The sequence below is a fragment of the Penicillium verhagenii genome, assembly GCF_028828195.1.
Source record: "Penicillium verhagenii strain IBT 33310 chromosome Unknown utg000007l_segment0_segment0, whole genome shotgun sequence".
Classification (NCBI taxonomy): domain Eukaryota; kingdom Fungi; phylum Ascomycota; class Eurotiomycetes; order Eurotiales; family Aspergillaceae; genus Penicillium; species Penicillium verhagenii.
The window spans coordinates 680,938-707,267 of NW_026643171.1; the positions used below are offsets into that span (position 1 = coordinate 680,938).

General features: G+C 47.6%; 7 protein-coding genes across 7 annotated transcripts; 2 read left to right on the forward strand and 5 right to left on the reverse strand.

Annotated features, from left to right (window-relative positions):
* Positions 1-698: 698 nt before the first annotated feature.
* On the reverse strand, positions 699-2,816 carry N7466_006955 (forkhead box transcription factor; the record flags this gene model as incomplete). The annotated part of the gene is made up of 1 exon (XM_057166344.1): positions 699-2,816. The coding sequence occupies one exon, from the start codon at positions 2,814-2,816 to the stop codon at positions 699-701; it is 2,118 nt and encodes a 705-aa protein (XP_057019385.1).
* Positions 2,817-4,540: 1,724 nt separating this feature from the next.
* On the reverse strand, positions 4,541-6,379 carry N7466_006956 (aspartate kinase; the record flags this gene model as incomplete). The annotated part of the gene is made up of 4 exons (XM_057166345.1): positions 4,541-4,638; positions 4,719-5,968; positions 6,095-6,175; positions 6,258-6,379. The coding sequence occupies 4 exons, from the start codon at positions 6,377-6,379 to the stop codon at positions 4,541-4,543; spliced, it is 1,551 nt and encodes a 516-aa protein (XP_057019386.1).
* A 1,162-nt stretch (positions 6,380-7,541) lies between these two features.
* N7466_006957 (uncharacterized protein) lies at positions 7,542-10,465 on the forward strand (the record flags this gene model as incomplete). The annotated part of the gene is made up of 7 exons (XM_057166346.1): positions 7,542-8,039; positions 8,108-8,575; positions 8,750-8,879; positions 8,928-9,132; positions 9,675-9,858; positions 10,054-10,189; positions 10,281-10,465. The coding sequence occupies 7 exons, from the start codon at positions 7,542-7,544 to the stop codon at positions 10,463-10,465; spliced, it is 1,806 nt and encodes a 601-aa protein (XP_057019387.1).
* Positions 10,466-11,144: 679 nt separating this feature from the next.
* Positions 11,145-11,466, reverse strand: N7466_006958 (non-canonical purine NTP pyrophosphatase; the record flags this gene model as incomplete). The annotated part of the gene is made up of 2 exons (XM_057166347.1): positions 11,145-11,222; positions 11,296-11,466. 2 exons carry the CDS (start codon positions 11,464-11,466, stop codon positions 11,145-11,147), a joined length of 249 nt encoding a protein of 82 aa, XP_057019388.1.
* Positions 11,467-11,874: 408 nt separating this feature from the next.
* Positions 11,875-16,971, reverse strand: N7466_006959 (type V myosin; the record flags this gene model as incomplete). Its single annotated transcript, XM_057166348.1, has 7 exons — positions 11,875-11,978; positions 12,056-12,270; positions 12,340-12,413; positions 12,473-16,319; positions 16,387-16,576; positions 16,630-16,762; positions 16,837-16,971. 7 exons carry the CDS (start codon positions 16,969-16,971, stop codon positions 11,875-11,877), a joined length of 4,698 nt encoding a protein of 1,565 aa, XP_057019389.1.
* A 997-nt stretch (positions 16,972-17,968) lies between these two features.
* Positions 17,969-19,495, reverse strand: nap1 (histone chaperone NAP1; the record flags this gene model as incomplete). The annotated part of the gene is made up of 5 exons (XM_057166349.1): positions 17,969-18,019; positions 18,097-18,443; positions 18,503-19,225; positions 19,298-19,377; positions 19,449-19,495. The coding sequence occupies 5 exons, from the start codon at positions 19,493-19,495 to the stop codon at positions 17,969-17,971; spliced, it is 1,248 nt and encodes a 415-aa protein (XP_057019390.1).
* Positions 19,496-20,992: 1,497 nt separating this feature from the next.
* N7466_006961 (uncharacterized protein) lies at positions 20,993-26,298 on the forward strand (the record flags this gene model as incomplete). The annotated part of the gene is made up of 21 exons (XM_057166350.1): positions 20,993-21,180; positions 21,231-21,270; positions 21,331-21,882; positions 21,945-22,286; positions 22,363-22,497; positions 22,554-22,620; positions 22,688-22,819; positions 22,877-23,226; positions 23,276-23,421; positions 23,480-23,587; positions 23,662-23,974; positions 24,035-24,188; positions 24,249-24,581; positions 24,635-24,717; positions 24,772-24,906; positions 24,980-25,212; positions 25,277-25,400; positions 25,472-25,517; positions 25,574-25,724; positions 25,785-25,933; positions 26,012-26,298. Coding segments are annotated over 21 exons (4,068 nt in total), but the record flags the coding sequence as incomplete, so codon positions are not given.
* Positions 26,299-26,330: the final 32 nt, after the last annotated feature.

Below are 26,330 nucleotides of genomic sequence, written 5' to 3' on the forward strand. Positions count from 1 at the left end.
GACAAGTAATCAAGATTTCAAATTTGCTAAAACACTAACCCATAGTGCCTCCGTGGCCTATTTTCCCTCATCCCGTAAAATAAAATAAGTAAACAATAATATCCCAACCCCAAATCCCGAATCATGAAACCATCGCTTGCTCATGTACATCTTAGTATCGTCATTAAGGTCGTAACCAGGCCATTCCGGACTGGGTGGTAAAAGGAACAGTCAGAGTCGGCGCCTCAGCGCAGACCAAAAACTCCTGAACGAAAACACCGCCCAATCAAAACCTGGTAACATCCGGAAAACATCAACTCCTCGATCCAGAACGCAGAAATCAAGGGAAAGAAAAGAAGAAAACAAACGCAAAGGGGTAAAATCCAGCCAGCCAGAGAGATAAAGAGGGAGGGAGAGAGAGAGGGAGAGAGAGTGTGTGTATGTGTGTGTGTGTGTGTGTGAGAGAGAGAGAGAGAGAGAGAGTGTGTGTGTGTGTGTGTGTGTGTGTTAGTGAGGAAGAGGTTGGGTGGAAGAGATCAAAAAGGGACAAATCAAGCAACACCTTGGAAACAACATATCACGCGGAAATAAAGGCTAGGAAGGCGGCAGGAAAGAAGCAGACATCCAAGTAATGTAGGTGAGGATCAGACAAGGGTTATTTTACACCCAAATCAATCCAACAGAAAAGTCAAATGGTCATCAAACATGCAAATGCTTCATCAAAATAAGGTGGTGTTGCTGCGATGGCTCATCTGGGGACGTGGGTGCAACGCCCTAGGTTTCAATGCATCGTCTTTCGCGGGGCCTCCAATCTTTTGGAATCCCTGCAAAAGATCCACACCATCAACCTCCCCGGAGCTATCGTTACCCTCATCGAAAAGGTGGAAGGAAAAGAAATCATCCTGGCTGGTTTCACCCAGGCGCCCAATTTCCGGCAACTTGGACGGCGACTCAGGGAAGATGACTGATTTTGATCGGGATAGAGAGGGAATGCCAGCTCGAGCATTCAAGCTAACTGAGGTGACATCAGCAAGAGGAGTGTGTCCGTGGTCGATACGTTGACGCTTAACAGAGCGCTTCTCAGGAGATCCATATGTGGCCGACGAAACATGGTCGTGACCAGAGTCAGCGAAAACATCGAAGGTAGTATGGAAGTGGTCATGCGGCGTGTAGCTTTCGTCGTGAAGATTGAAAGCCGGGCTCCATGGCAAGTCCTCATCTGTCAAACCCAAATGCTTGATAGGTGAATTGACCATTTGCTGAATCTTACGACGGTGGTTTCGAAGATTGGTATTAGGTGAGACCGAGGGCGGGGGTCTGGCTGGTTTCTTGAACTTGATCACAGGGGTCAACGGCGGTGGCAGCATGCTCACATATCCCCCACGCAGCGGAGAAGACCCAGCCATGGTGCTGGGGTCCTTGCGCGTGGCAGGTTGTCCCGGGCTCATGTCGTGGGAAGAGCTGCGAATCCGTGCGATCTCCTCTTCAGCGCGTCCACGCTTGATGCGCGGCGGTTCAATATCCAAATCCGATGTCAACATGTGGCCAGCTTTATTGGGCCTTAAGGCCGACGATTCCAATGAGGAGAAATAACCACTGTCGTTGATGGTTATCGACTTGCGCTTCCGTGGACGAGGTGCCGGTGTGGGGGCAGCCTGAGTAGGGGTCGGTGGGGTACCCTGACGGGAGAAACGAGGAGGAGCCACCGGGGGGGATGATCGAATGGCTGGCGGGGGAGAAGAGCGCAGCGGTCTAGTTGGATGCGCGGTAGTATGAACACCCTCATCCGTGTCATCTTGCAAGGCCGGATCAGATGCAGGCAAAGTAGCATCGGACGACAGGTCCACGTTCCGCGAAGAAACCTTCGCAGGTGCGGATTGTTGTGTGGGGGGTGGGGGGACCATCCAGGTTGTTGTGCTTGCGCCTTGCGACTGGGGCATGAGGTCCCTTGAAGGAACTGCAGGGAGAGGTAGACTGGACATGGTGGCGCGACGAACTTGCTTATCCTTGAGGAACTGCAATTCCATACCAGGCTCGATTGCCCAATAGTTGCCCTTGCCTGGGTCATCCTTGGGACGCTCTTGCTTAATGAAGGCCTTGTTTAAACTAAGATTATGACGGATGCTGTTCTGCCAGCCCGGGTCGCTGTTCTTGTAGTAGGAGAATGTGTCTGAAATCCACTTGTAGATCTGGGCCAAGGTTAAGCGACGGTTGGGCGCACGGAGTATGGACATTCCAATCAATGTCGCATAGCTGTATGGCGGCTTAGTCCCGTCGTCCTCGACGGGTGGCATGTCATGCGGCTCGGGCAAGTGATGAAGTTGCGCGTCTTCGCGCTTCATCTTCTTGATTGCGCGCTCCTTCAATGGGGCGGATTCCATCAGGCTGCGCTTCATAGGAAGCCTAGATTCATATGAGGGTTCTGGGAAGTCGGCAAAGCTGCCATTGGATGGATCTTCCGGATGCAGGTTCTTATTAGACTCGGCAGGATTGACGCTGGAGAAGGTGGTGAAAAGTGCCGACTGGGGCATTGAGGGTTGCGAGTAGATGGAGAAAGGCGGCTTCTTGGTAGGGGAGTCGGTGGTGAACATGGGAGGGGCGGGAGCAGAGATGGGAACGAAACCGAGTTTTCGCCCGGGATGTGAGCCCTGTGTGGGCAGACCTTTGGTCGGTGATGGCCTGTGCGGGCCACGGGACAGTGGATGGAATGAGTTTTCAATGGGTTGTAATGGTAGCGGTGAAGGTTGAAGACGCGGCTGCGATTTGACGGATGCTTGGGCAAACGGGCCCAATGCCGGGGAATAGTGCGCGATGGGCGCTGGACGCGTCGATCCCATAATCTAGATAGACCAGGCAGGATGCAAAGCGTCGCCAGTCACCAGTCGGGACCTTATGACGCGTCGAAAACAAACCCCAAACACGGGTTTTTCGTTGGCCGAGAGGGTAGAAGCCGGGGGACAGCGGAGCCGACTTGGGGGGGTGATGAGACTGGTTGCAGAGACTTTTTTTTCAGGTTGAGCCAATCAGAGATGCGAGGAGGAGAGTGATCAGCCAGCCTCAGGCCGTCATGCAGCCCGACTTAGTCGAGATGGCAAGCGTTGGGCCACCAGGCGCTAAGACGGGTCAGACACGTCCAATTGAGCCGGGCGAATCAAGGCAACTCTTGCAAGTGGGAATCCCCCGCGAGCGCTGCGAACAGTTGTTTTCTTTTTTGAAGTATTTGGTCTTTCTTTTTTGGTTTGGTTTGGTTTGGCTTTCTTTTGATCTTTTGGTGTTGGAAAGAAGGAACAGGTTACAGAGTCGATACAGCGAAATATCCAAGTTGATCTAACAAGTTGATCGAAGGGGGGTTCAGATGTATGGGGAGGAGATTTGATAATATTGGGAAGATTGGGAGAAAAGGTAAAATCGGGAATGAGTGCAGGATCTGGCAGTCACGGCCCTTTTGTCTTTCCTCTATCACCTTTGTCTAAGAGTTTCAGTGCTTAGAGCCTCGAGGTGGGGAGAAAGAGAAGTTGATTAGATTTGAACCTTCAACTTTCCATTGTAACAACTACCTGGTACCGCCTATCTATAATACCGTATTAGCTTGGTAATTCTGTGGACGCGTCGCGCGTCTTCCCATACTGGGGCGGAATAATACCGAGTGCAGATCATGTATTAGTCTGACAGTACACTGGTTTCAGAGTTACGGATACAGGGATTGGGGCCCTCGCATTCTGATCGACGATCGATTATGTGAAATGATCCACTTCCAGTAGTGTCCCCGTATTTCCCATCTATATAGTAGACTAGTTTTGTAGTGCATTGGATTCTCCTCTTTTCTTTGATATTTGCTCATACACTCTTTCAGTTAATATAATCTGTATATATCAATTCCTATAGGTTCTCACCATATCTAAACCCTAACCCCCCCCTTTTTTTTCTTTTCGTCAAAATCAAGTAAAACGCTATGTCTGGAATGTCAGATGTAACATCTGAGACTGTGGCCACGTCCGCGTATATCCCTTGCTCGCCAGCCATTGGTCCTAGAGGAACCCCGTGCGCAATTAACCAGGATTCAATATGGCTCGAGGGCGACTTGATAATTGATGCATGAAAGAGGATATAACCTTATATATAACCTTGGAAGAGAGAGCCCTGGAGAATAAAAAACATTTTTTTATCGAGATTCAGAAACACTTAAAACTGCCCTTGCAGATATCAAACGGATTTTATGTACAAAAAATGCATGCACAAGTTGAGATCAATGCATCCCTCGTTCATGAAACACCTCTATATATGAGATAACGCCAAGCCCATGCAGTCAAACAAAAAATACACAAAAAAAGAATAAAAAGATGAACTGAAATCTAGTAAAGATGCTCAAGTGCCTCCCCGAATCTTTTAGTCTCACCATTTCTCTCCTGAAATGTTTCCACCCCTAAAAAGAAAAGAGAACCAAAGACAAAGGGGGATGCACAACAACTTTTGGCCCCCCAATCATCATTGAACGCAAAGAAAGAAAAACCGGCCCAAAAGGATATCTCAAATGACAACGCACTCTGTGACGTAAAAGAGTCTATTCCAGGAAGGTGAACATGCTGGTGTGGATGATGTTGAGGGCGCGGTCAGCATCGCGTTCTTCGATGACGCACGAAATGTTGATTTCACTTGCACCTGCAGGGGGGAGAAAGAAAAAACACTGTCAGTTTCAAGGGTCACTTTATAATGTGAGGGGCATCAAATCATTGACTCACCTTGGGAAATCATTTCGATATTCACATTGTTCTCGCCCAGCGTAGTGAACATACGCCCGGCCACCCCAATCATATTTTTCATCTGCTTGCCGACCAAGCTGAGAATGGCCATCTCAGGGATGATGTCCACCATACCATACTTGCTCAGATCATTCAAGGCCCCCTTTAAATCATCATCGATCACCTGATAATCATCCCGTCCATTACCGTTCAACAGGGGCATCTCGGAATGAAGCGCCATGGAGACGTGAACCTCACTGGTGGAGATAAGATCGATCGACAAGCGCCACTTGTCCAACACGGAGAAAATGCCGGCAAAGAAACCATGCGACAGAGATCGCTTGTTCGAGTGCACGTTGATCACCAAGATCTTATGCTTGATGGTCACTGCGGTCGGTCGCTTCGGCTTCTGCATTAGGCTGGCACTTCGCGTCCGGAACAAGCGCGGGTCATGGCCTGGAGTGTGCCGGTCGAGCTCTGCGGCGGTGTCTGGATAAATGATAGTGCCACGGTTCTTGGGGTTCATCACATTCTTGATCCGGATGGGGATCCTGGCCCGAATGACCTGCTCCATGGTGAAGGGGTGAATGACCTCGGATCCATAGAAGGTCAACTCGGCAGCTTCGGCTGGAGTGATAGCGGGCAGGAGACGCGCCGTAGGCACCTTGCGGGGGTCCGCCGTGAAGATGCCGTCCACTTCCTTCCACACCTGGAGTTCCTTGGCATGGGTTCCAACGGCCACGAGGGCCGCACATAAATCCGTATAACCACGACCGACCTGATCCAGCAGGCCTCCGGGGATGGTACCAAAGTACCCAGTCAGCACGGGGACTCGGTGTCCGCAGGCCTCAATCTTTTTGCCCAGGTTTGCAGCCAGGTTATTATAAAAGTCCTGGTCTAATCCATGGCTGCCAATTGGGAAATTGATGACATCGGAGAGATCCACATATTGTGAGTCAACCCCACGGTCCTGCAGCAACGCGGCCATCAAGCGACAGCTGAGTTTCTCGCCAGCGCTCATGACCTTATCCACGCAACGAGCACTGATCTCGCCTAGTGTTTGTGCCGCCTCGAGAACCTTGAGGACCCGCTCGCATTCTCCATTCAGATCTTTGATCACTTGTTCCTTCAGGTCTACCGACTTCAACTGTTCCTGGGCCACCTGCACGTGCTCCAAGCGGACAGCCTCGACGAATGTTTCATATTGCCGGGACTGGGAGTTCTCGGCGTCTCGTGCAGCTCTTAGTAAACTATTCAGGGAACATATCGATTAGCCCGTTGTCCACCCAGACTCTGACATTTGGAGAGGACCTTGGTCCTCGTCACTGTGAGACCATTGAAGACATTCAATGGACAAAAAAGTGATCATGACTCACCGGTTGGTGGTTCCTTCGGCTTTGGTTGAGCTGCTCCTGGCTGAGCAAACGACGGCGACTCGATTTTCTTTCAAACTCGGGCTGAGAATGGTTGTTAGTTTTGTGAGTCTTGGGTGATAGTAGGTGTACATGGATAGAGAGGGTGATTGGAGTTCGAGCTTACAGAACCACCTGTTCGATAATGTTGAGCGCAAATTTGCCGACACTGGTGCCACCGAACTTTTGCACCACCCACTTGCTATGTAAAGCCTGCACAGGCGGGAGATCTGAATTAAGAGAAGCCATAGCCAAATCAACCCAAATGAAGTGTGGTCAACATAGAAAGGATGGAGGGGAAAGTGGGAAAGCGAAAGCGGAGGGAAGTGGGCCGTATGCGGCATTAAGTTTTTTTTCGATCTTTTTTTTTTTTTTTTTTTTTTTTCTGCAACTGGAAATTCTACTGAATGACTCAATTTCCTCAAAGGAATTAAGGAATTGACCTTTTTTCCGCCTTCCTCTTTGAGCTGTGACGATGTCGGAGATGCTTTAACCAATCAGAGTTCTCTGGTATACAAATCACGCCATCAAGGGCCGATGACGTTGATTCTGTTTACTTGGACTTTTGATTATATTATAAAGAAACTTGAAGGGTTTCAAATGTTGGGCATTATGCTCTTACTTTCTACATTTGCAACTGCCTTTTCTTTTATAAATGTGTAAATATCATGTGGTAATTTAGGAAGGACTTGTATTTTCTATCGGCGAATTACTTACTCATCGGGATTACCTCATCGATCTGGTAAAACGCTCATCCCGCAGGAGTACTACTAGTAGGGGTTTTTAATGTTAACGTTAGACTATTCACGTGAGAATCATGTGACATCAACTAAGATGAATGGTATAATGAATAGGGCTCTCTAGGGAGTACTTAAAATCTTGGAAATAATCACTTGAACTAAAAATCAGTCGACTACTAGGCATATACTATTTGAATTTGTAAGATCTCTTTCACGTCCCCCTTTGGCGCAGCGTATATACTGTCATGTTCAATCTCAACCTCTGTATATAGAATTTTCCGTTACTCGCCACCTCTAAAACATGTATAACCTCAAGTAGCTACCATGGTTCAGGGGCTGTATCCCGAATTTTACTTCTGTAGGTTTTTTTTAAAAAAAAAATTAGATTTTAAGATGGAAAAGAGGGAGAAAAGTGGGGGTATACTAAGCCACTCCTCAGCCACAGGTAGTGTCAGGCACCATGAATCTCATCTGGAAATCCACATTGATCTACTCCATATAACGCCAAACATTTTCGAATCCAAACGTTTGGGTCTGATATGATGCACTTCTTACCTTGATCCGTCTCCTTCGCTAAACTAAACAGAATTCAGTCTACTTGAAAAGCAGACATTTTCAACATTCGCCTAACTTCTGCGTCTGCATCTGTATCGACAGATTAGAGAGAAGCCATGGACCCTTCTCCCTTATCGTGTCCCTTTTGTCCTTTCTCTGATTCGGATCTCAATTTTGTGGCAGAGCATATTGAATATTGCCATCCTGAGAATGGTACACAAGATTCTGTCCCGCACCATCTTCTCGGATCGAGTTCGTTACCCGACTCACCACCGTCGGAAAATGAGGAATCAACGGCCAAGTATGTGGACTGTCCACATGGCTGTGGGGAAATAGTCACTACTGCAGAGTTATCCACTCATCTAGATCTTCATGTTGCAGAGACTATTGCGCTGGATGAGACTGGATCGGCTCAGTCACCTCCGGATGTAGAATCGGGCCTGAGCGACCGTGATCTCTCCTCCGATCCGGAGAACTCCTTCAACGCCACAGCTGTGCGAAAAGGTGGGAAACGAAGCCTAGGTCGGGACTTTGCATACACCAATGTATCCAAGTCAAGTCGTGCGCCGAGTCCTCCCAGAACGGTGGGGCCAGACGGTGCAAAGCGTTTAGGGGTATGTCCCCGTCTCACAAACCCCCGATGATTCCTCAAACGAATGTGTTGATTAACTTGATAATTTAGCGCTCTGAGTTGGGTCCTCATGCTCATGAGAAGAAGATGCCCTCATGGCTAAATAAAATGCTAGAGAAGGGTGGCCGTACCTCGAAACAGACCCAGATCACGGCAGATGGCAAGCTCACTCGGCACACGACAGTGGAAAACGAGACAGATCATTTGATACCTGTCATTGCAAAACTGTGCGAACAAGACAGTTCCGTTCAGCGAGCCTTTCTGTGTTCTTCCAAAGTTCGCCATATTTGCAAGATGCCCCGTGAGGGTGGGTTCTGCGGGTACCGAAACATTCAGATGTTGGTCTCGTATCTCACTAAATCTCAAAGCCCGGGCCATGAGCATTTTCCGAATGGTGTGCCAACGATTCTAGATTTACAAGATAAAATTGAGCTTGCCTGGGACATGGGGTTCAACAGTGCGGGAAGAACCGAAACTGGAGGCATTCGAGGCACCCGGAAATTCATTGGGACTCCAGAGGTAAGGCTATATCGCATCGAAAATTGGAATCTTTGTAAATATGCTAACGATGTAATTAGGCACAAGCATTGTTCATGAGCCTTGGAATCCCGTAAGTTGAAAGCGAAAATTCCAACTCATTGGGAAAGAAACTGACTTGCCCATTGCAGATGTGATGCCAGCAGCTTAAGCGAGAGTGGCGATCTGCGAGCCTATGATTCTCTCTACATGGATGTAGCTACCTACTTCAGGTCAGGCTGCTCCCTAGATGATGAGAAGAGGGTATACCGGACAGATTTACCACCCATCTATTTTCAACATCAAGGTAGGTAAACTCATCTGTCCTATGGCTCTCTATATCTAACGTGAATAGGGCATTCCATGACAATCATTGGATTTGAAATCCGTGACAATGGCAAAGCCAATCTGCTTGTGTTTGACCCTATGTTCAAAACCTCGCCTGCCATGCGTCGTCTGACGGGGACATCTTCCCAATCCAACAATCCTGGCCGCCTGCTCAAAGCGTACCGACGAGGCGCATCATATCTGCAGAAGTATAAAATGTTTGAACTTCTCAAGTAAGTCCCTCCCTTGACTCTTGTCTTTGATTTCCACAAAATAACACGTGATATAGAATAGGCTCTGTCAATAAGGTCTCAAATGCCAATTCGTGAAGACCTCTCCAGCGAAGGAATCTTTAGGTATGAGCATGTGGTAGGATTACACTAGATCACATGTGAATGAGTAACATGACATCCAGATGTCTGAAATCCATCGAGCATTACTAGGTTCACATACTGCTACTATATATATTATAATACATATACATACATAACATTGAAGATTGTATGATATTATAAAAGACCAAAGCGCCTGAAGAGTACATATACATATGTACGAGATTTATATATACTAGTATATACATGTATGTATATAGAATGTTTACATAAGTACATATATTGTTATATATTGTTATATGTAGTTCAAATGTTATCTTGTAGTAGTTGCCCACGATAAGATAAGCGGGGTCACGGTTAATCCGAATTATTTCCGTCGCAAATCATCTTCACTTTCCTTCCCCTCAATTACTTCACCACCGTCAATCAATCTTGTCGCAAAGGATGAGAGCCTCTCCGAATGTGATTGTCACAGGCACCCCTGGGGTGGGCAAGACCGTGCACTGCGAGCAGCTAGCGCAGGAGATCGGCTTGAAGCATTTGTCTGTGAATCAGGTTGCCAAGGACCGCGACTGCTATGAGACTTACGACGAGGAGCGGAAGAGCTGGGTGGTGGATGAGGATAAGGTATGTAATTTTATACCATACTGGTGAAAATTCTATGCAAATTCGCAAACTTCCCTGTCCTTCTCTTTCTGTTTCTCCTTCTCGGTTACTTTTCTCTCTTCGCGGGGGTTTACTATGTGGGGCTGAACAGATTGGAATTGCTTCGCGGAATTCAAATCGGAACAAGTGCTCATATGATTTTCTATTATGATCTAGTTATTGGATGCAATTGAGGAAGAAGTCCTGCAGGGCGGGTACTTGATTGACTGGCATGCATGTGATCTCTTCCCCAAATCTTGGATTGATCTCGTCGTCGTCCTCCGCTGCCCCTCGACCGCTGTTCACTACGATCGTCTTGCCTCTCGGTATGTCGTCAGGTTCCCGAGAACCACGTAACACTATCAGTTCTAATTCTTTGCGCTTTCCTAGGGGTTATCACGAAGAAAAGCTACAGGAGAACCTGGACGCAGAAATCTTTGGGGTCCTACTTGAAGAGGCCCGTGAGGCATTCGACGAGGAAATTGTGGTGGAACTGAATAGCGAGGAGGACGGTGATGTTGACACTAACTGTGCTAGGGTGGCACAGTGGGTCGATAACTGGAAGAAACAACATGACGACGACAATTGATATGCAGCGACTCGATGCTTTGTCCCGTTTCCCTGCCAGATCATCTACATAATATATATACCCCAGAGTCTTTCTTCTCACTGTTGGTCCTCCGCTAGCCACTTCTGGAGCTTCGTCAGGGCCTTGTACCGATGAGAAATCACGTTCTGGTCGAGGCCTGTTAGTACCCAGCTCGTTCATCTGCAAATTGAATCGAAACAAAGGCGCCACGAGGGGGTACAAGCGCTGACGATCTTGCAGTCTCTCTTACCTTGGCCTCTTTATCCATCTCGGCGTATGTCTTGCCTTCGTATTCGAAGATAGGATCCCAGCCTGCAATTACCCAATTAGTGGCCAGTTCAATATATTAGTGGTGCTTATACTTTACCAAAGTTAGTTGGGCCCCGAGGCCGCACAATAGTTCCCTGTTTTTGTTTATCAGGATAGATGCACTTTGTAGTAAGATCTGGGTCATATGTATAGTATAAATACTCACTTGAGTTCGTCCTTGGAAAATGATAGGCTCGGTTCCGGGGGCACGGCAGAAGGCAAAGGTACACACGGCCTCGGCAGTTCGATCATCGAACCCGTCGAGCATCTTGTTCAAGCCCTCGTTGCCCACAGACTCCAGGAAAGATTTACTATGTACGTAAGCAATTAGTATACGCCAGCCAGCGGGTTTGCTTGATCTGTTGTTTTCTCACATGTATGGTCCTGGCAGGCCCTTGAGGGCATGGAATTCCAAGGCTGTATCTTCTGTCAAGGCTGGGCCATTGATCTAGGGGGTTTTTTTAAAAAATTTCAGCAACAAGGACAATAATCAGAAGAATCCAAGAGTTCTAAACACATACTGCTTCAGAAGCGCGGCGAGCCTTCTCCTTGGCAATCTCCTCGATGGTCCCTTGAATCTCGGGGACGTCTACCTCTTGGCTGTCAACTTCAATGACGTTCCCAAGAATGGCACGCACTTCGGAAAGCTTGTTCTTGTTGCCGGTGATGAAGTTCAGCTTTGTTAAAGACATGATGGGAGTTTTTTCCCCCTAATTGCTGGAGAGGTGGATGGATTGTTTGCAAGTAGAAGAGAAATGAGGATCCCCCACTGAGGCTTGGATTTGCCCCGACACCGCTTCGACCGCCATTGTGGACCATCGTGATTCTAATGAGTTTTTACCTGCGTATGTTCCCTCGTATGTTCCCTCCGCTCTATTATATACTTGGGCAACGTGTGAAGACATATGCATACAGGAGACATATTAGAAAATATGAAAATATTGATTGCAAAAAAAAATTGAACAAACACATTCATATGCGTCACTGTATCAAAACCGGCACCATCCCAGGTATAAGTTCGTGGTCAGATGTCACTAGTCGTAATCCGTAGCTCACAGAAAATCCACAGGGAAATTAAGAAACACGTCTAATATACAGAACTACTCCTCTAATACCCCATTGTCTCCCTCAAGCCTCTCCTGTTGCGCCACCGCCTGCGCCGACACAATTTCAGCCAATCGCTTCAGTCGCGGTGTTTGGAGCCCTATATGGGAATATCTGGTTAGAATATGCGAAGATGGGAAGAAAGGGAGGGAAATGTGGAGAATAAGGATCACATACATGACGGAGTATAGGTCTCCAAGGCCGTGATGACTCGTGGCTCGGCAATCTCATAAGGGCCACTGTCCTCCATATCAACAGGAGTCAGCAAGAGCACATCACCCTTCTCCGTAACACGGGAGGCGACGGCTTTCATGATCTCGCCGTTGATGGGCTGTTCGTAGTCGGCAACAAGATACTGGTTGAGAAGCTTTTGAATTTGATTCGGCGATAGCCTAGGCAGTCAGGTTAGTACTTGTCTAATGTTACCGACCAAGAGAAAAATCAGGACGGATGTTTCTTACATCCAGCAGATGTCTTGAATGATCTCAATGTCATTCAAAGTCGCCTTCTTGAGCTGAAGAAGCTTGGTCGCTTGCTGTGGTCATCAGGTTAGCAAAACCGGTATCTGCTAAAAATTCGACTGTAGGGACATACCATCAAGTGTTCAAGCTGCAGTGTTCCTTCCGGCATATCATGACTCTTACACCATTCTTCAATGCGGGTGATATTGTAGTTGATCTGGAGCCCACGCTTCCATGATAGGAAGTTACGTCGCATGAGCAGGTCGTTAAACGCAGTCACGCCTACGAGACGCAGAAGCTCCGTGACAGTCTGTAAGATGATGGTGTCTTCCAGATAGAAAGCCTTCATCGCCTTGTAAGCGCCATTTAGAAGACTCAGGAGGTTGTCCATGCTGTATGCTGGGTTGTTATTCGAGGGCAGCAACTTGCCGAGGAACCGATTGGTTTCGCTGGTCACGAAGCCGGGAAGGGACTGAGATTCAATGATAGCCGGAACAATCATCTTATACAGTCTCTTTTTCAACACTTTCATCCAAGTGTGGTAGATGTTGAACTCGAGACTTTCCAGGTCGTGCTTTACAATCTCCAACAAACGATCATACTCGTAGTTGTCACTCTTCTGTGCCTCATACCAGTCTTCGGCCAGGAACACAAAAGACAACATTTCATGGACGTTCGACAACCAGAACGCACCGGGATTGATTGCATCGTCTCCGTCGTGCTGCATGACTTCTTGTTGAATGGATTGCATGACATTGGCCAAAAATCGCTCAGACTCCTTGACAAAGCCGTTGTTCCACATCTCCGAGGTGACAAGATTGATCAAGTAAGCAGGGAACAAGACCTCCTTTTCGGTTGGTGGTGGGGCTGAGCTCGGAAGAGGAATTTTGAGGTTGCGGATCAAACCCATGGCGACCTCATCGTTCAAATCTTCCTCTTCGGAAAGAAGTTGCTCAAGCTCCGCCTCTACTGAGTCCAGTCCTGGCGAGGTCGCGGCGTTCGAGCGAGCGGCGCCAAGTCCAGAAATCGCCATTGAGACAGGTCTTGGGTTGAATGCACCGCTGAAACGATCGGTGCCGACCTTTTCTGCCCCAGCACTGCGTCGCTGGGGCTTGGGCTTCTTGGAGGAGACGAGGTTGATCAAGCCGGTGGCCGGGGTGGGAGCAGCGGCGCCATTTGGCACCTCACCATTCACGCCATTGACAGGCACGGTTCGCTTGGCAACTTCCAACTGCTCCTCGAGCTCCGAAACACGTTGGCGGAGAGCTGATTTTTCTTTCTCATGGTCGCCATTGAGAAGCTTAAGACGCTCCAACTCCTCATTGGTTGCACGAAGGGCTTCGCGTGATACCCTCTCCTCTTCCTGAAGACGCTTGATGGTAGCTTGGGCTTCAGAGTGGTTTTGCTGGAGTTTGTTCATTTCTTCTTCCACTGCCTCCAGACGGGCCGCAGTAATACCCGCCTGGTTGGCCTCGGCCTGCAGCTCCTTGGCACGAGCCTCCAAAGTGTTGTGTCTACTTCGCCACGACTTCAATTGGGTCTCGTAGTTCTCTAGCTGGGAGACAAGAGACTTGTTCTCACGCTTCAGAGACTCCAAGTATTGGGTCAACTCAACCACCTTATTCTCCAACTTGTACGAAATTTGTTTGAGATCCCTTGATTCCTCACGCAAAGACTTGTAGACCTTTCTAGCCTCCTTGCCTCGCCAAAGGTTTTGGATGATGACCACCTTATGGCGATATTGCCGCCAACCTCGCAATTGGCGCCAAGAGCGGAAAGCACGTTGAATGACCTTCGCAGCGTTGCCGTGAATCGAGTCCATGATGTTTCGCCGACAGAGGAATCCCTTGGTAACAGACTGGAATAAGACAAAGTTGCTCCGAATTTCGTTGTAGTGCTTCCTCTCCTTCTGGCCCCGCCAGACTCTCTGAATAGTGGTTGCAGCTTTAGTCCGGCGAATCTCCTGTGCATGTTGCCGGGCCAAGAAACCCCGGATGAAAGCCTGAGTGGTGAGAATAGACTCCCGAGCCTCAAGATATCGGCGACGATAATACTTGCAGCGTAAGTTCTTCTGGATCATAATAGCACACTCGTTTAATCGGGATGTGCGCAGATTCTCGAGAAAAGCAAGCATGCCTGCCCTGAAAAAGATCTTGGTCAATCCCAGCTGGTACTTGTCCTGTTTCGCATCACCCAGGGCCTTCCTTAAGATGGCATGGCACATATCCCGGATCTCGGATGTCCACTGGGAGGAGTGACAAAGCATGTAATAACGAATAGCGAACTCTTCGTAGGTCCAACGAGTCGGATAACCAGCTGTGCTAATTCTGACAGTTTCCAATACACCACAGGCTCTCAGCTGACTGAGAACCATGGGGCCCTCGAATTTCCAAGCTTCCTTAGCTTCGTTGGGTTTGATGCAGCGAATGTAGTGCACATCGGTGGAGTTGATGGTGTGCATCAGCTCAATCAAAGAAGATTTAAAGATTCCTCCAAGCGTTGGCTTACGATTCACCGCCACGCCAATCCGACGCCCCGGGGCCGCAGCGACAGGCTTAGATGTGAGAGCTGCCGAGTCTTTCTCTCGAACTGTAGCTGCGGTGTCCAAGATCTCTTTGATGAAGAAATTCGATGAATTGCGCAGCACCTCTAAATGCTCATCCGGTACCGTATCACGGTTCTTTTCGATAAATCCATCGGACTCGTAGGTAACGTCGATAGCATAATGACAAACGGTGAAAGCGGACTTTCCAAAGCGGGGCTTCTTGTAGAATTTCTGCTTATCAGCAGCAAAGTTATGGTGGAGTTTAGTGACGAATTGTTCATCAGATCCCATGGGAAGCCGCGACTCCTCGTCCAATAGGGATAAGATTCCAAGTTTTGCCTCAATCAAGTCGATACAAGGCTGGTTGTCGGAGAAATCAATGAAGGTCCAGTCGATCTCTTCTCGGACATATTCCTCCTGCTCAAGCTTGAACACATGTTGATTAAACTCCTGTTGTAGTTTCTCGTTCGCGTAGTTGATACAGAACTGTTCGAAGGAGTTCTTTGCAAAGTGTTCAAATCCGTAGATATCCAGCACACCTATGAAAGTCTGCACCCTCTCAATAACTTCGTCGGTTGCTAGGCCCCTGTTAATCTTATCCACGAGCCAATCAAAAAGGCTGGAATATATGAACTTCGCCACCGAGTCTCGAACCACCAGGGCTTGTTGCTGTGTTAAATTTGAGGTGATCTTTTCCCCTCTTGTGATCAGCTGCTTCTTAACAATCCATTTGGCAAATTCATTAACATCAATCCCGAGCATCTCACAGGCGCGCACAAGGGATGGTTCAGATGAGGAGAGAGAGGATTCGGTGCGAGTGGCAGTGATCTTCACATTACCAAGGTGCAACAAAGCTGCCAGGATACGGAAAATTTCAGTCTGGAATTGTGTCGATACGCCGATTGTGGCCAAGGACTTTCTTGTTGCGTCGAATTCAGCTTTATCATCGACACCGTCGATAATTGGTGTACCTCCCTGGTTGAGGTATTCGAACTCTTCCACTGGCAAGATACCTAGCTCCTGTCTTTCCTCGTCGGTGGCACCGGCCACAAGCTGATAGAAGATGTGGTAGTTGCGTTCCTTTAGGGGTTGGAAGACAAGTCTCGATCTCTCCAGCAGATAGGTACGGATCTTTGCACCGATAATGTTTGTTCGCTCATCAAACATAATTTCGATGTATTTACCGAATCGGGAAGAGTTGTCATTGCGGGTGGTTTTGGCGTTACCAAATGCTTCCATAACGGGGTTGGTCGCCAGAATTTGCTCCTCCGTTTCACTAATTGCATCGGCTCGACTTGTGGTGTACTTTCCAGGCTGGTCGGAAGACTCGCGAGTCGCAAAGTACCGCATGATATATTTGGCACTAACTGTTTTACCAGCACCTGATTCACCGGAGACCACGATTGTCTGATTCTTTCCATCACGAAGCATGTCACTATAAACAAACATGCATGTTAGTGGGTTATCCGAGGATCCTTGGTGAGTTATGCATCAAATCTTACGCAAAAGCCTCCTCTGCAATGGCAAACAAGTGAGGTGCCTGTGAGGCGCGCTGTTTACCAGCATACACCTGGACCATCTGAGGGACATAAAGTGAGTCCACTCGGGCGAAAGGATTGGTAGCGATCAAGACAATTCCACTGTAGGTATATATTTCTTTCTGGGCGTAACGAAGTTTTATAGCCTGCAGGACTTCAAGGCCGTCAGTCGAGGGAACAAGATCTTTATTTTCCAGCATGACGAACCAGCGGGCTCATTCAAGTGAGACAAATTGGTCAAGTCTTCACTCGCTTCCAGCATGGCCGGATTCATCAACGGTGGCAGATTTGAGTTGTTGTCAACCTGCAATTCGGACTGCGTGGTCTCAACCGTTTTGGTCTATCACTCCAGTCAGTGTTCCGTCTGCTGCATCCTACCCAGGATATTCTTCTTCTCGCAGAAACTGCACTCACCTCGCCATTCTCCAACTCAAATACCAGCTGAACTTTCTCGCCATCTACCAGCTTGTCCTTGACCTCGGATGCAACCCATCCCTCTGTTGGGTCGGGTTGCCAGGCCCTTGTCCCAACTTCGTAGGTGTGCGCCATGATGTGTGTCTGACGGCCCAGGGATACAATTGGGCTCGGAGTAACGAAGGTTGTTGAAAAAGGTCGGAGGAGATTGAAGAAGTTTCGAGGCGCTTAAAGATATCGGCTAGATGACGGGGAACCGGGCATTCAAAGGGGTGGGGGAAAAAAAGAAAGGGTCGATCAATCACAAGCAGTCCAAAGACAAGGGGTCTGGCGGTGACCCCTCATCGACTCATGGTCCGAAATCAGGAAGAAAGAAAGAAAAGAGGTAGATTTTGTGGAGAGTGGGAGGAAGGAAAGGTAAAACGAGAAGTTGCTTGTTTAGTGACACTTGTTTTAGCGAGAGATAACCCCTGAAGGAGCGCGAGCTTCGGGACTAAGTTGGGGGTTGCCGCGCCACAGCCCCCACAGCTGTCACCGCCATCCCTCTCCCGGATTCCCATATGTTATTTACTTATTTACTTATTTCCCTTATACTTCCTTATATTCCCGTACATATACTAGCATATGGAAGGGCAGGAAAATCCTCTAACTTGACCATAACAGTTTGTTGTTAATCCCCAATAGTTCCCTTGTCATAACGGAAGTATGTAATATATAATTTCTATGTAGGAAGAAGGCGGAATTCAACCAAAGAAAGCCATTCTAGGATCAGAATTGTATCTATAAAAGACCATATGCCCCCTCAGCACCCAGGAAAATACACGCCTCTCCTCCACTTTCCCCAGTGGAAGGGCGAGTAATCATATTACACACTGATTATGTCGATTGATTGGAAGATATTAGGTAGAGACAAAAGTTCGCGCAGTGCAGAGGGAGACAAAAGGCATCAGTGATGAGGGAGAGACAGAGAGATAGGGGGAGTAGGTGAGAGAGAAAAGGAGGAAAATATCAAAGGGCACAAAAAAGGAAACATAGCAAGAACATCAACGAGGAATTCCATGGGAGCATATCGAGTAAGCCGTGTGCTGGTCAATAGACCACACTTTTTGTTTTCTCTGGGGGTTTTCTCTTTCTAGTTTTGCTTGCACTCAGCTGCCTCCTTCTTGGGCTTAGAAGTACCATCCTGATAAAAAAAACAAAGAGGGTTAGCAGGTGAGCTATTTGAAACGGTGAAGGAAACCCGCGGGTAGAAATAAGTACCTCTTCGTCTGAGTCATCCTCAACATCCTGGTCCGATCCCCGCTCGTCCTCATCGTCCTCATCGTCCTCATCCTCGTCATCCTCGTCATCCTCATCCTCGAACTCATCCGGATCCATCTCATCACCCAACTCCTCGTAGTGGAGTGCCTCACCAGTGAACCAGTCGATCGCACGGGGAATCAACTTCTCCTTGATATCCTCACCCAGTTGATAATCCAGCTCCAGACGCTCTTCGATGTCGCTGGCAATAGAGGCGTCGTCGTCGGTTGGGGGTTGCGGGGGGGAGAAGAAGTTGAAGAAAGACTCGGTGGGCACGCTGATCTTGACGACGCGGGTCTGCTTGGTGTCTGTATGTATATATTAGACGCGATTTTCAATACTGGTGAAGGGGTTACTTTTTACTTACTCTTGTTACGCTGCTTCTTGCTCTCAAGACGCAGAGTGAGATCCTTCTCTGCCTTCCATTCGATCTTGGAACCGTCGGCATGGTCGTAGATGAAGTCGCCACCGTATCCACTCTCATCCTTGTAGTAGTAGGTCTTGGAAATGGTCTTGTTGGTGAAGAACTCGTTCTCCGAGAATTCAAAGATCAACCGGAATCCAGGTTGCTCCAGGTACTCCATGCGAATGTCGGTGAGGTGCTTGAGGGCCTCCTCATCCCGCTCGGTGATCATTTCAGCGAGCGAGATCTGGTTCTTCATGGCTGACAACCAGAACTCGGGGATACCGGCCAGGGCTTCAGTGGCCTCATTTTCCTCCTTCTGCTCCTCTGCATCATTGTTCTCCTCGTCTTCGTCTTCCTCTTCGTCTTCCTTGCCAGCTTCAACCTCGTCCTCGGTGGGCTCCACGCCTCCGTTGATGATTGTTGCCCGGCGCTCGTACAGGGGGGTAAACTTGGCGAAATACTTCTTTTCGAGTTCCAGGACCTCTTCCTGGAACTGGGCCTCCAGCTTGGCGTGCTCCTTCTGGACACCCTTCAAGCCGGCGACGCGGCGGCGGACGACTGGGGGTAGGGATTCAATGTAGCCAGATGACCGACCGACGAGCTGGCCCAGTTTGCCTTGAATCATCGAAACCAGGGCGGGGTTGCGAGCGAAGAGCGAAGCGGCTGTTGCGTTGTCGAGGGTTTCTAGTGACACGAACTCGATTAGACACGGGACACGGGGCGGAGCGATTCATCTGAAAGAATCGGTTGCCTTACCTTCCTTGATGCTGGAGACACCAGGCTGTTGGGCGTGCGAGGAAATAGGGGCATTGTTGGCTGGGGTGTTTTGCGGGGTCCTGTATAATTTTTCACAGCGTTAGTGTTTTTGCTCGACGATAAGCGGTCTGGCAAAGGGAAAATTCCTTACGGAGCGACCGGGAAATCAGCCTTCTTATTCCTGATGGGTTCAGACATGGTGGTGGGGGGGGGGGGGGAGGGAAATGAGAGAGGTCTGAAAAAAGGGGAGATGTGAAGATCAGAAAAGGAGGGAAGAAAATTGATATGGGTCGTGAGTTTTGGGGGAGAGGAGAGTCTGGATGGTGGGATCCTTAGCGCCGGTGGCCGGAGGGGCTTGGCGGGACGCGGTTCTGGTTGAAAAACTGCTCCCAACAACTTCCCCTCTCACTTTTTTCATCTCCTTCCATTTATAACCCTTTGGAGATATTTGGGGACTTTTACCCCCCCCTGTCTCTTATCATTTCTGTATTTCTTTTTTTCTGATTTTGTTTCTTTGAAAGTTGAGACTGAAGCTAATGCATGGGTAAGAGATTCCTACATGTCCTCTCTTGTGAGTCAAACTTGAATTATTACATGTATGTACTTGGAGGTGGTATTTAGTATGTATGGTACATGTACAATAGCTTTTTTTTTTTTTTTTTTTACAATCTACCCTCCTACAACTCGTAGTAATATGTATTGTATTATTGATATCCTTAATTCTCTATATAATTTACATTATGACTAAATGACTTTTACATCATAGATACTATGTGAAGGGGGGGTATCTTACTACCTAGTTTAAGATCTTCAGCGTAGATCGTGGCTAAAACCATTCAATTTTCACTTATGGAACCCAGTCTGACTGGCTGCGACCCCATTTCGCCATCCAAAATGTTAATTTTAGAAACACGTGAAAACAGCTATACGGTGGAAGAAAACCCCCCAATGTAAGTACGAGTATATATTACGACTCCGTCTGGTGAATCAGTTGTACTTGATTTGGATATCAATTGATCTTATCGATTGTTCTAGATCCTTTTATTTCATCATATCTTGTTCAATTTTTTATACCCTTTCTACTCACTTTCAAGAATATATATACATATACCTACTACTACTAACTATATACTAGTATAGTTTCCATATTAATCAATCATACATCCATACATGTAAATCCACATACGTCTTTATCGTTAGAATCCATACTTGAACATATACAGTCCGATAACCTTATACTCTGCATATATAAGGCACTAAGTATACAGTTTATCTTCACATATCAAACATACAACAGTACATAATAGTCATACATAATCGAGTCATGATGATTCCATACAATCAATGCAAAGGATAAGCGTTAGCCATGGTACCTGAGTATGTACCACTTACTATTATATGCATACCTCCCCTTTCACTTATCCCGAAGACTACTAGTCTATATGATCACTATAAACCAAGGAAATTTTGAGATCCTTGCCCCTCCTGCCTAAATAGGGATGGTGTGCTTAATATCAAGCCCGAGGCCATTTGTCGGCTTATCAAGGTCACATGGAGATAACGGAGTAACATTGACTTTCGGAGACACCGCCCGTCATTGGCATAAGATCTCCGCCGTCTTTCTTCTATATATCACGCGTCTTTTCAATCTTCGAGTGCTCACTGCTTGCATGCTGACGCACTCTTAATCGCCAGTGGCACCAGAGTGTCCTTCCCCCACCCCCATTGTCTGTGCAGAATTTCAACCATCCAACGCCAATCCCTCGGAGAAAAACCATCCATAAAAACGAGATGAGTAGCCGACCACCATCCCCGCCGGGGAGCGGCCCTGTGGATCTCTCTACAAGCCGGCCAAATCTTAGGCGGGACTCTCTCCGGAGCAGGTAATGACACCTTCCCCACATGCGACGATGTCGCTAAAAGTTATATATAGTTTCAGCGTGGTATCAGACGTAGAGATGGCCCGGCATGAGGTATATCAGAATGATTGCTCCCTCTCCAACCAAACTCGTGCCATACTGACCTTCAACTAGGTATTCGATGGTCCCATCTCAGAAAGTATCCCATCTAGTGTCGTCTCATTTCTACATCGTCGCAACCGAGCAGGATCAACGGTCAGTTTCACTTACTTTCAGGACGGCGAAGATTTCGCAGAATGGTCCAACGAGGACGCGGTGGAAGAAGATCTCGAAGAAATAAGCTCTGGAGCCGAAGATGAGTCGGCTGGTGGACTCGTCGAAGCCGATGTGGAGTCTAGCAGAGGTTCTTTCATCTCCAAGAGACTTTCGCAATCACGGGACTCGGAAGAGCAACCTCTGCTTTCACGATATATCTCTGCGAGCTCATATGGCCGTGATAGAAGGTCTGGGAACAGACTCAATCAGAAGGTGTATATTGCTTCGGAAGACTTAACGGCGGTCTTTGCGGGATTCTCTACCAGTACAGGGGGGTTTGCTCTATATGTCGCTCTGTGCATATTGACTGGCGGTCTCGCATATCTTTTCTTCCGCTGGCTTCCAAGATGGCATGTGAAATTAATTGGAAAACCAGCCCTGCTGGGGAAATGTCAATGGATCGCTATTGAGGTAGGGACAACAACTGGGGGAACGGACCCTTAACTCGAATAAGTCCATTAACCAGCTATTAGGACCAATGGAATCAATTCACCATCCACAAAGTTGGCGGCCAGTCTTATGGTCGCCCACTATCAACTGTCTTTGTTGACCCCTCTGGCCAATCTTACGACGAAGACCGTGATCCAACTATTCAATCTCTACGGTTCCTCGATTACAGGTACTTGCGATTTTTCTACCATCCCGTCGAAGATAAATTCTCCTTGATCAATGGCTGGAAAGACCCCGCATGGACCAATGCGAAGGCCATGCGCGCGGGATTAGATGCCGACGAGCGGGATAGTAGAGAACAGATTTTCGGACAAAATGTCATTGACATCCAGCAAAAAACCGTTCCGCAACTGCTGCTTGATGAGGTATACCCCGATTTTTCTTCTTCCCCTCCTATTCTTGACAAATTCAATCATATTGTCCATCTCTGACCATAAATAGGCTTTCCACCCTTTCTATATGTTCCAAGTGGCAAGTCTCATCCTTTGGTCCATGGATGAGTATTACTACTATGCGGTTTGTATATTTCTGATCTCCGCTTTCAGTATTGCAACCACTGTACTAGAAACCAAATCGGTAAGCCCCAAAAATATAGTCATCATTGATTCGAAGATATACTAATATCGTGACAGTCAATGAGTCGGCTGAGAGAAATATCCCTGTTCGAATGCGACGTTCGTGTCCTCAGGAATGGGTTTTGTAAGTTACGCAATGCAATAGCCTATTTATCTTTGACTTCAATGTAGCTAACCATCTTGATCTCAAGGGCGCTCGGTCTCCTCACAGGATTTAGCACCTGGTGATGTGTTTGAGTTCTCTGATCCGTCACTGAACCAGGTACCCTGTGATTCTATCCTTTTATCTGGCGATTGCATCGTCAATGAAAGCATGCTTACTGGTATGTCTCTACAAATCAGCTAATGCTTTATTGGATAGATCTGCTCACGCATTCTAGGCGAATCTGTACCTGTATCCAAGACGCCGTTGGTTGATGATGCTCTCAAAAACCTTGATCTTAGTGCCCCATCGATACATCCTGATGTTGCCAAGCACTTTCTTTTCAGTGGGACGAAAATCATTCGGGCTAGGCGGCCGCAGAATGTCGATGATGATGAGGCTGTTGCCTTGGCTATAGTTGTCAGAACTGGCTTTTCCACCACCAAGGGTGCACTTGTCCGGTCAATGTTATTTCCGAAACCCTCCGGCTTCAAATTTTATCGGGATTCATTCCGTTACATTGCTGTGATGGCTGTTGTCGCTCTCTGTGGCTTCGTCGCTTCGTTCATAAACTTCGTGAGACTGGGTGTAGGTCAATCTGTGTGGAAGATTTTGGTCAATTGCTAATATATCATAGCTTTCTTGGCACCTTATTATCGTCCGCGCCCTCGATTTGATTACAATTGTCGTACCTCCGGCCCTCCCAGCAACCCTTAGCATTGGTACGAACTTTGCACTTTCCCGCCTCAAGAAGCAAAGTATCTTCTGTATTAGCCCACAAAAGTGAGTGCTCCTTCTTAGTTAACATCCCAGTTCTCCACTTATACCTCGAAATCTCCAGAGTCAATGTTGGAGGGAAGCTAGATGTTGTCTGTTTCGATAAAACGGGTACCCTCACAGAAGATGGGTTGGATGTTCTCGGGGCACGGGTAGTCAGCAATAATCAAAGGTCTGTTACTCGACAACATTTCAAAGCACAACACATCTATCTACTGGTACTAATGTGATTCTTATCTACAAAAGGTTCTCTGATTTGCTGTCCGAAACTTCTACGGGTCTATTACTGCCATCGTCAGTGGCGAACTCACCATACGACCAGGAGAAGCAGCGGAAGATAATATACACCATGGCAACATGTCACTCCCTAAGGGTTGTGGATGGAGAGTTGTTAGGAGATCCTCTTGATGTCAAGATGTTTCAGTTCACGGATTGGTCTTATGAAGAAGGTGGAGGCCATGTCTCTGAGCAGACAAGCCCTAAGTTTGATACAATCACTCCATCAGTTGCAAGGCCGCCAGACACCCATCCGGGTGAAATCCAGCGAAATGGACCCAACGTATGTTACTATATGGTCTCGAGATCTTGAAACCACACTTACCATCATGTTTTTCTGCAGCTTCCCGTCGAACTTGGTGTCCTACGGAGCTTTGAATTCGTATCTCAACTCCGCCGTGCAAGTGTCGTTGTTCGACAATTTGGCGACAATGGGGCCAGCTTCTTTGTTAAGGGTGCCCCTGAAAGCATTAAGGATATATGTGTGCCCGGAACCCGTTAGTTGCCTCCCTTCGAAAATGAACCCTGGTTGGTTTATTTACTCATCCTTTGAGCAGTTCCATCCGACTATGACGAACTATTGAACTATTACACCCATAAAGGGTATCGAGTTATCGCCTGTGCAACCAAATACGAACGAAAGTTGAGTTGGATGAAAGCCCAGAAACTAAGCCGGGCTGAGGCTGAGAGTAACCTCGAGTTTTTGGGCTTCATCATCTTTGAAAATAAGCTGAAGCCTAGTACTTCTCGTGTGATTACGGAGCTGAATCAAGCTGGCATTCGTAACGTCATGTGTACGGGTGACAATATTTTAACAGCAGTGAGCGTTGCCAAGGAATGCGAGATGATCGGCCCGGACGAGCATTGCTTCATCCCACATTTCATTGAAGGTCTGTACCCACCTCCTCTCCAGGGACATTTGGATTGAGCTGACCGATTAAAGAACCCGGACTTGTCACAAAAACATCTCTTATATGGGAAAGCGTGGACAACCCCGATTTCAGGTTGGACCCAAGAACCCTTCAAGTATGGAAAACCGGACACCCTTGTCATAATTATACCTACTGATAAATCTTCTAGCCCCTTAAATTTTCAACCGAGGAGGATCTTTCCATTCCAGGAAACATACTTCATGATAAAAATTACTGTGTTGCGGTTACGGGTGATGTGTTCCGGTGGATGGTCGATTATGGAAACGAGGATGTGTTGAACCGAGTAAGAGCTACTTTCCCCGTTTTAATTGTTGCTCCTGTCTGGATAATCCTTTTCTCTAACCGTCTTCGCTCAGATTCTGGTCATTGGAAAAGTATTTGCTCGAATGTCACCGGATGAGAAGCACGAACTAGTGGAAAAGCTTCAATCAATTGACTACTGTTGTGGCTTTTGTGGAGACGGGGCAAATGATTGCGGCGCTTTGAAAGCCGCTGATGTGGGAATTTCCCTATCTGACGCTGAAGCATCTGTCGCTGCCCCCTTCACCAGTAGGGTTTTCGAGATATCATGCGTGCCCACATTGATTCGGTAAGAGTTTTCTGTCCACAACGTCAACAACCCAAGGGGTAACTAGCTTACAATATTTTGATAGTGAGGGCCGCGCTGCCTTGGTGACAAGCTTCTGCTGCTTCAAATTCATGAGTCTTTACTCAGCCATCCAGTTCTCCACGGTGAGCTTTCTTTACACATCCGGCTCCAATCTTGGCGATTTCCAGGTGAGTAACCCCCTCCTTCCAACATGTATATCCAAAAAACACGCAGGCGAATGAACTGATTGAATGATTAGTTTCTGTTCATTGATTTGGCTTTGATTATGCCTATTGCGATCTTCAGTAAGTGATGTTTTGCATCATTTTGGGCAATGGAAAATGGACTGACCAACGACTAGTGGGTTGGACGGGTCCTTATCCCACGCTTTCTCGCAAGCGGCCGACAGCAGATCTCGTATCGCGGAAGGTTTTGACCCCACTCTTAGGCCAGATCATTATGGTGGTTCTCACGCAGCTGGTGATTTTCCAAACTGTCCAGTCCCAGTCCTGGTATGCATCCCCTTCCATGTCAGAATGCAAGTCGAGAAACTTGCTGACCGTTGCGAACAGGTTCCTTCCCCCGCAGCTAGATTTGGAGAAGAGTAATATTGTGAACTCGGAAAACACGGCGCTGTTCCTGTTCTCCTGCTTCCAATATATACTGACAAGTATTGTTCTGAGTGTCGGGCCACCTTTCCGGCAACCGATGATATTGAATGGTGAGCTACGAGAAATTCTCAATCTCCAAGTGGATCGATTGCCTCCAGAGCTGCTACTAATATCAACTTCTACGGTAGTTCCATATCTATGCACAATAATTGTTGATCTGCTGATTGCAGCTTACATGCTCTTCCGACCATCAAAATGGGTCATGAACGTGCTTGAGTTAACCATGATGTCGGACATTTATCGAGGTTGGATCTTAGCGCTTGCGCTCGGGATGTTTATACTGGCCTGGTCAGCTGAGGTGAAAGTGTTCCCTCGGTTGGCACGCATCATTGGACATGCCCGGACTCGACTACAGCCAAATTATCGCAAGAAGCGTCGTCAGTACAAGGTCCTCCTGGAAGGAATGGGCCTGTGAATAAATTTGGAGGATGGTGATGATTGCATTTA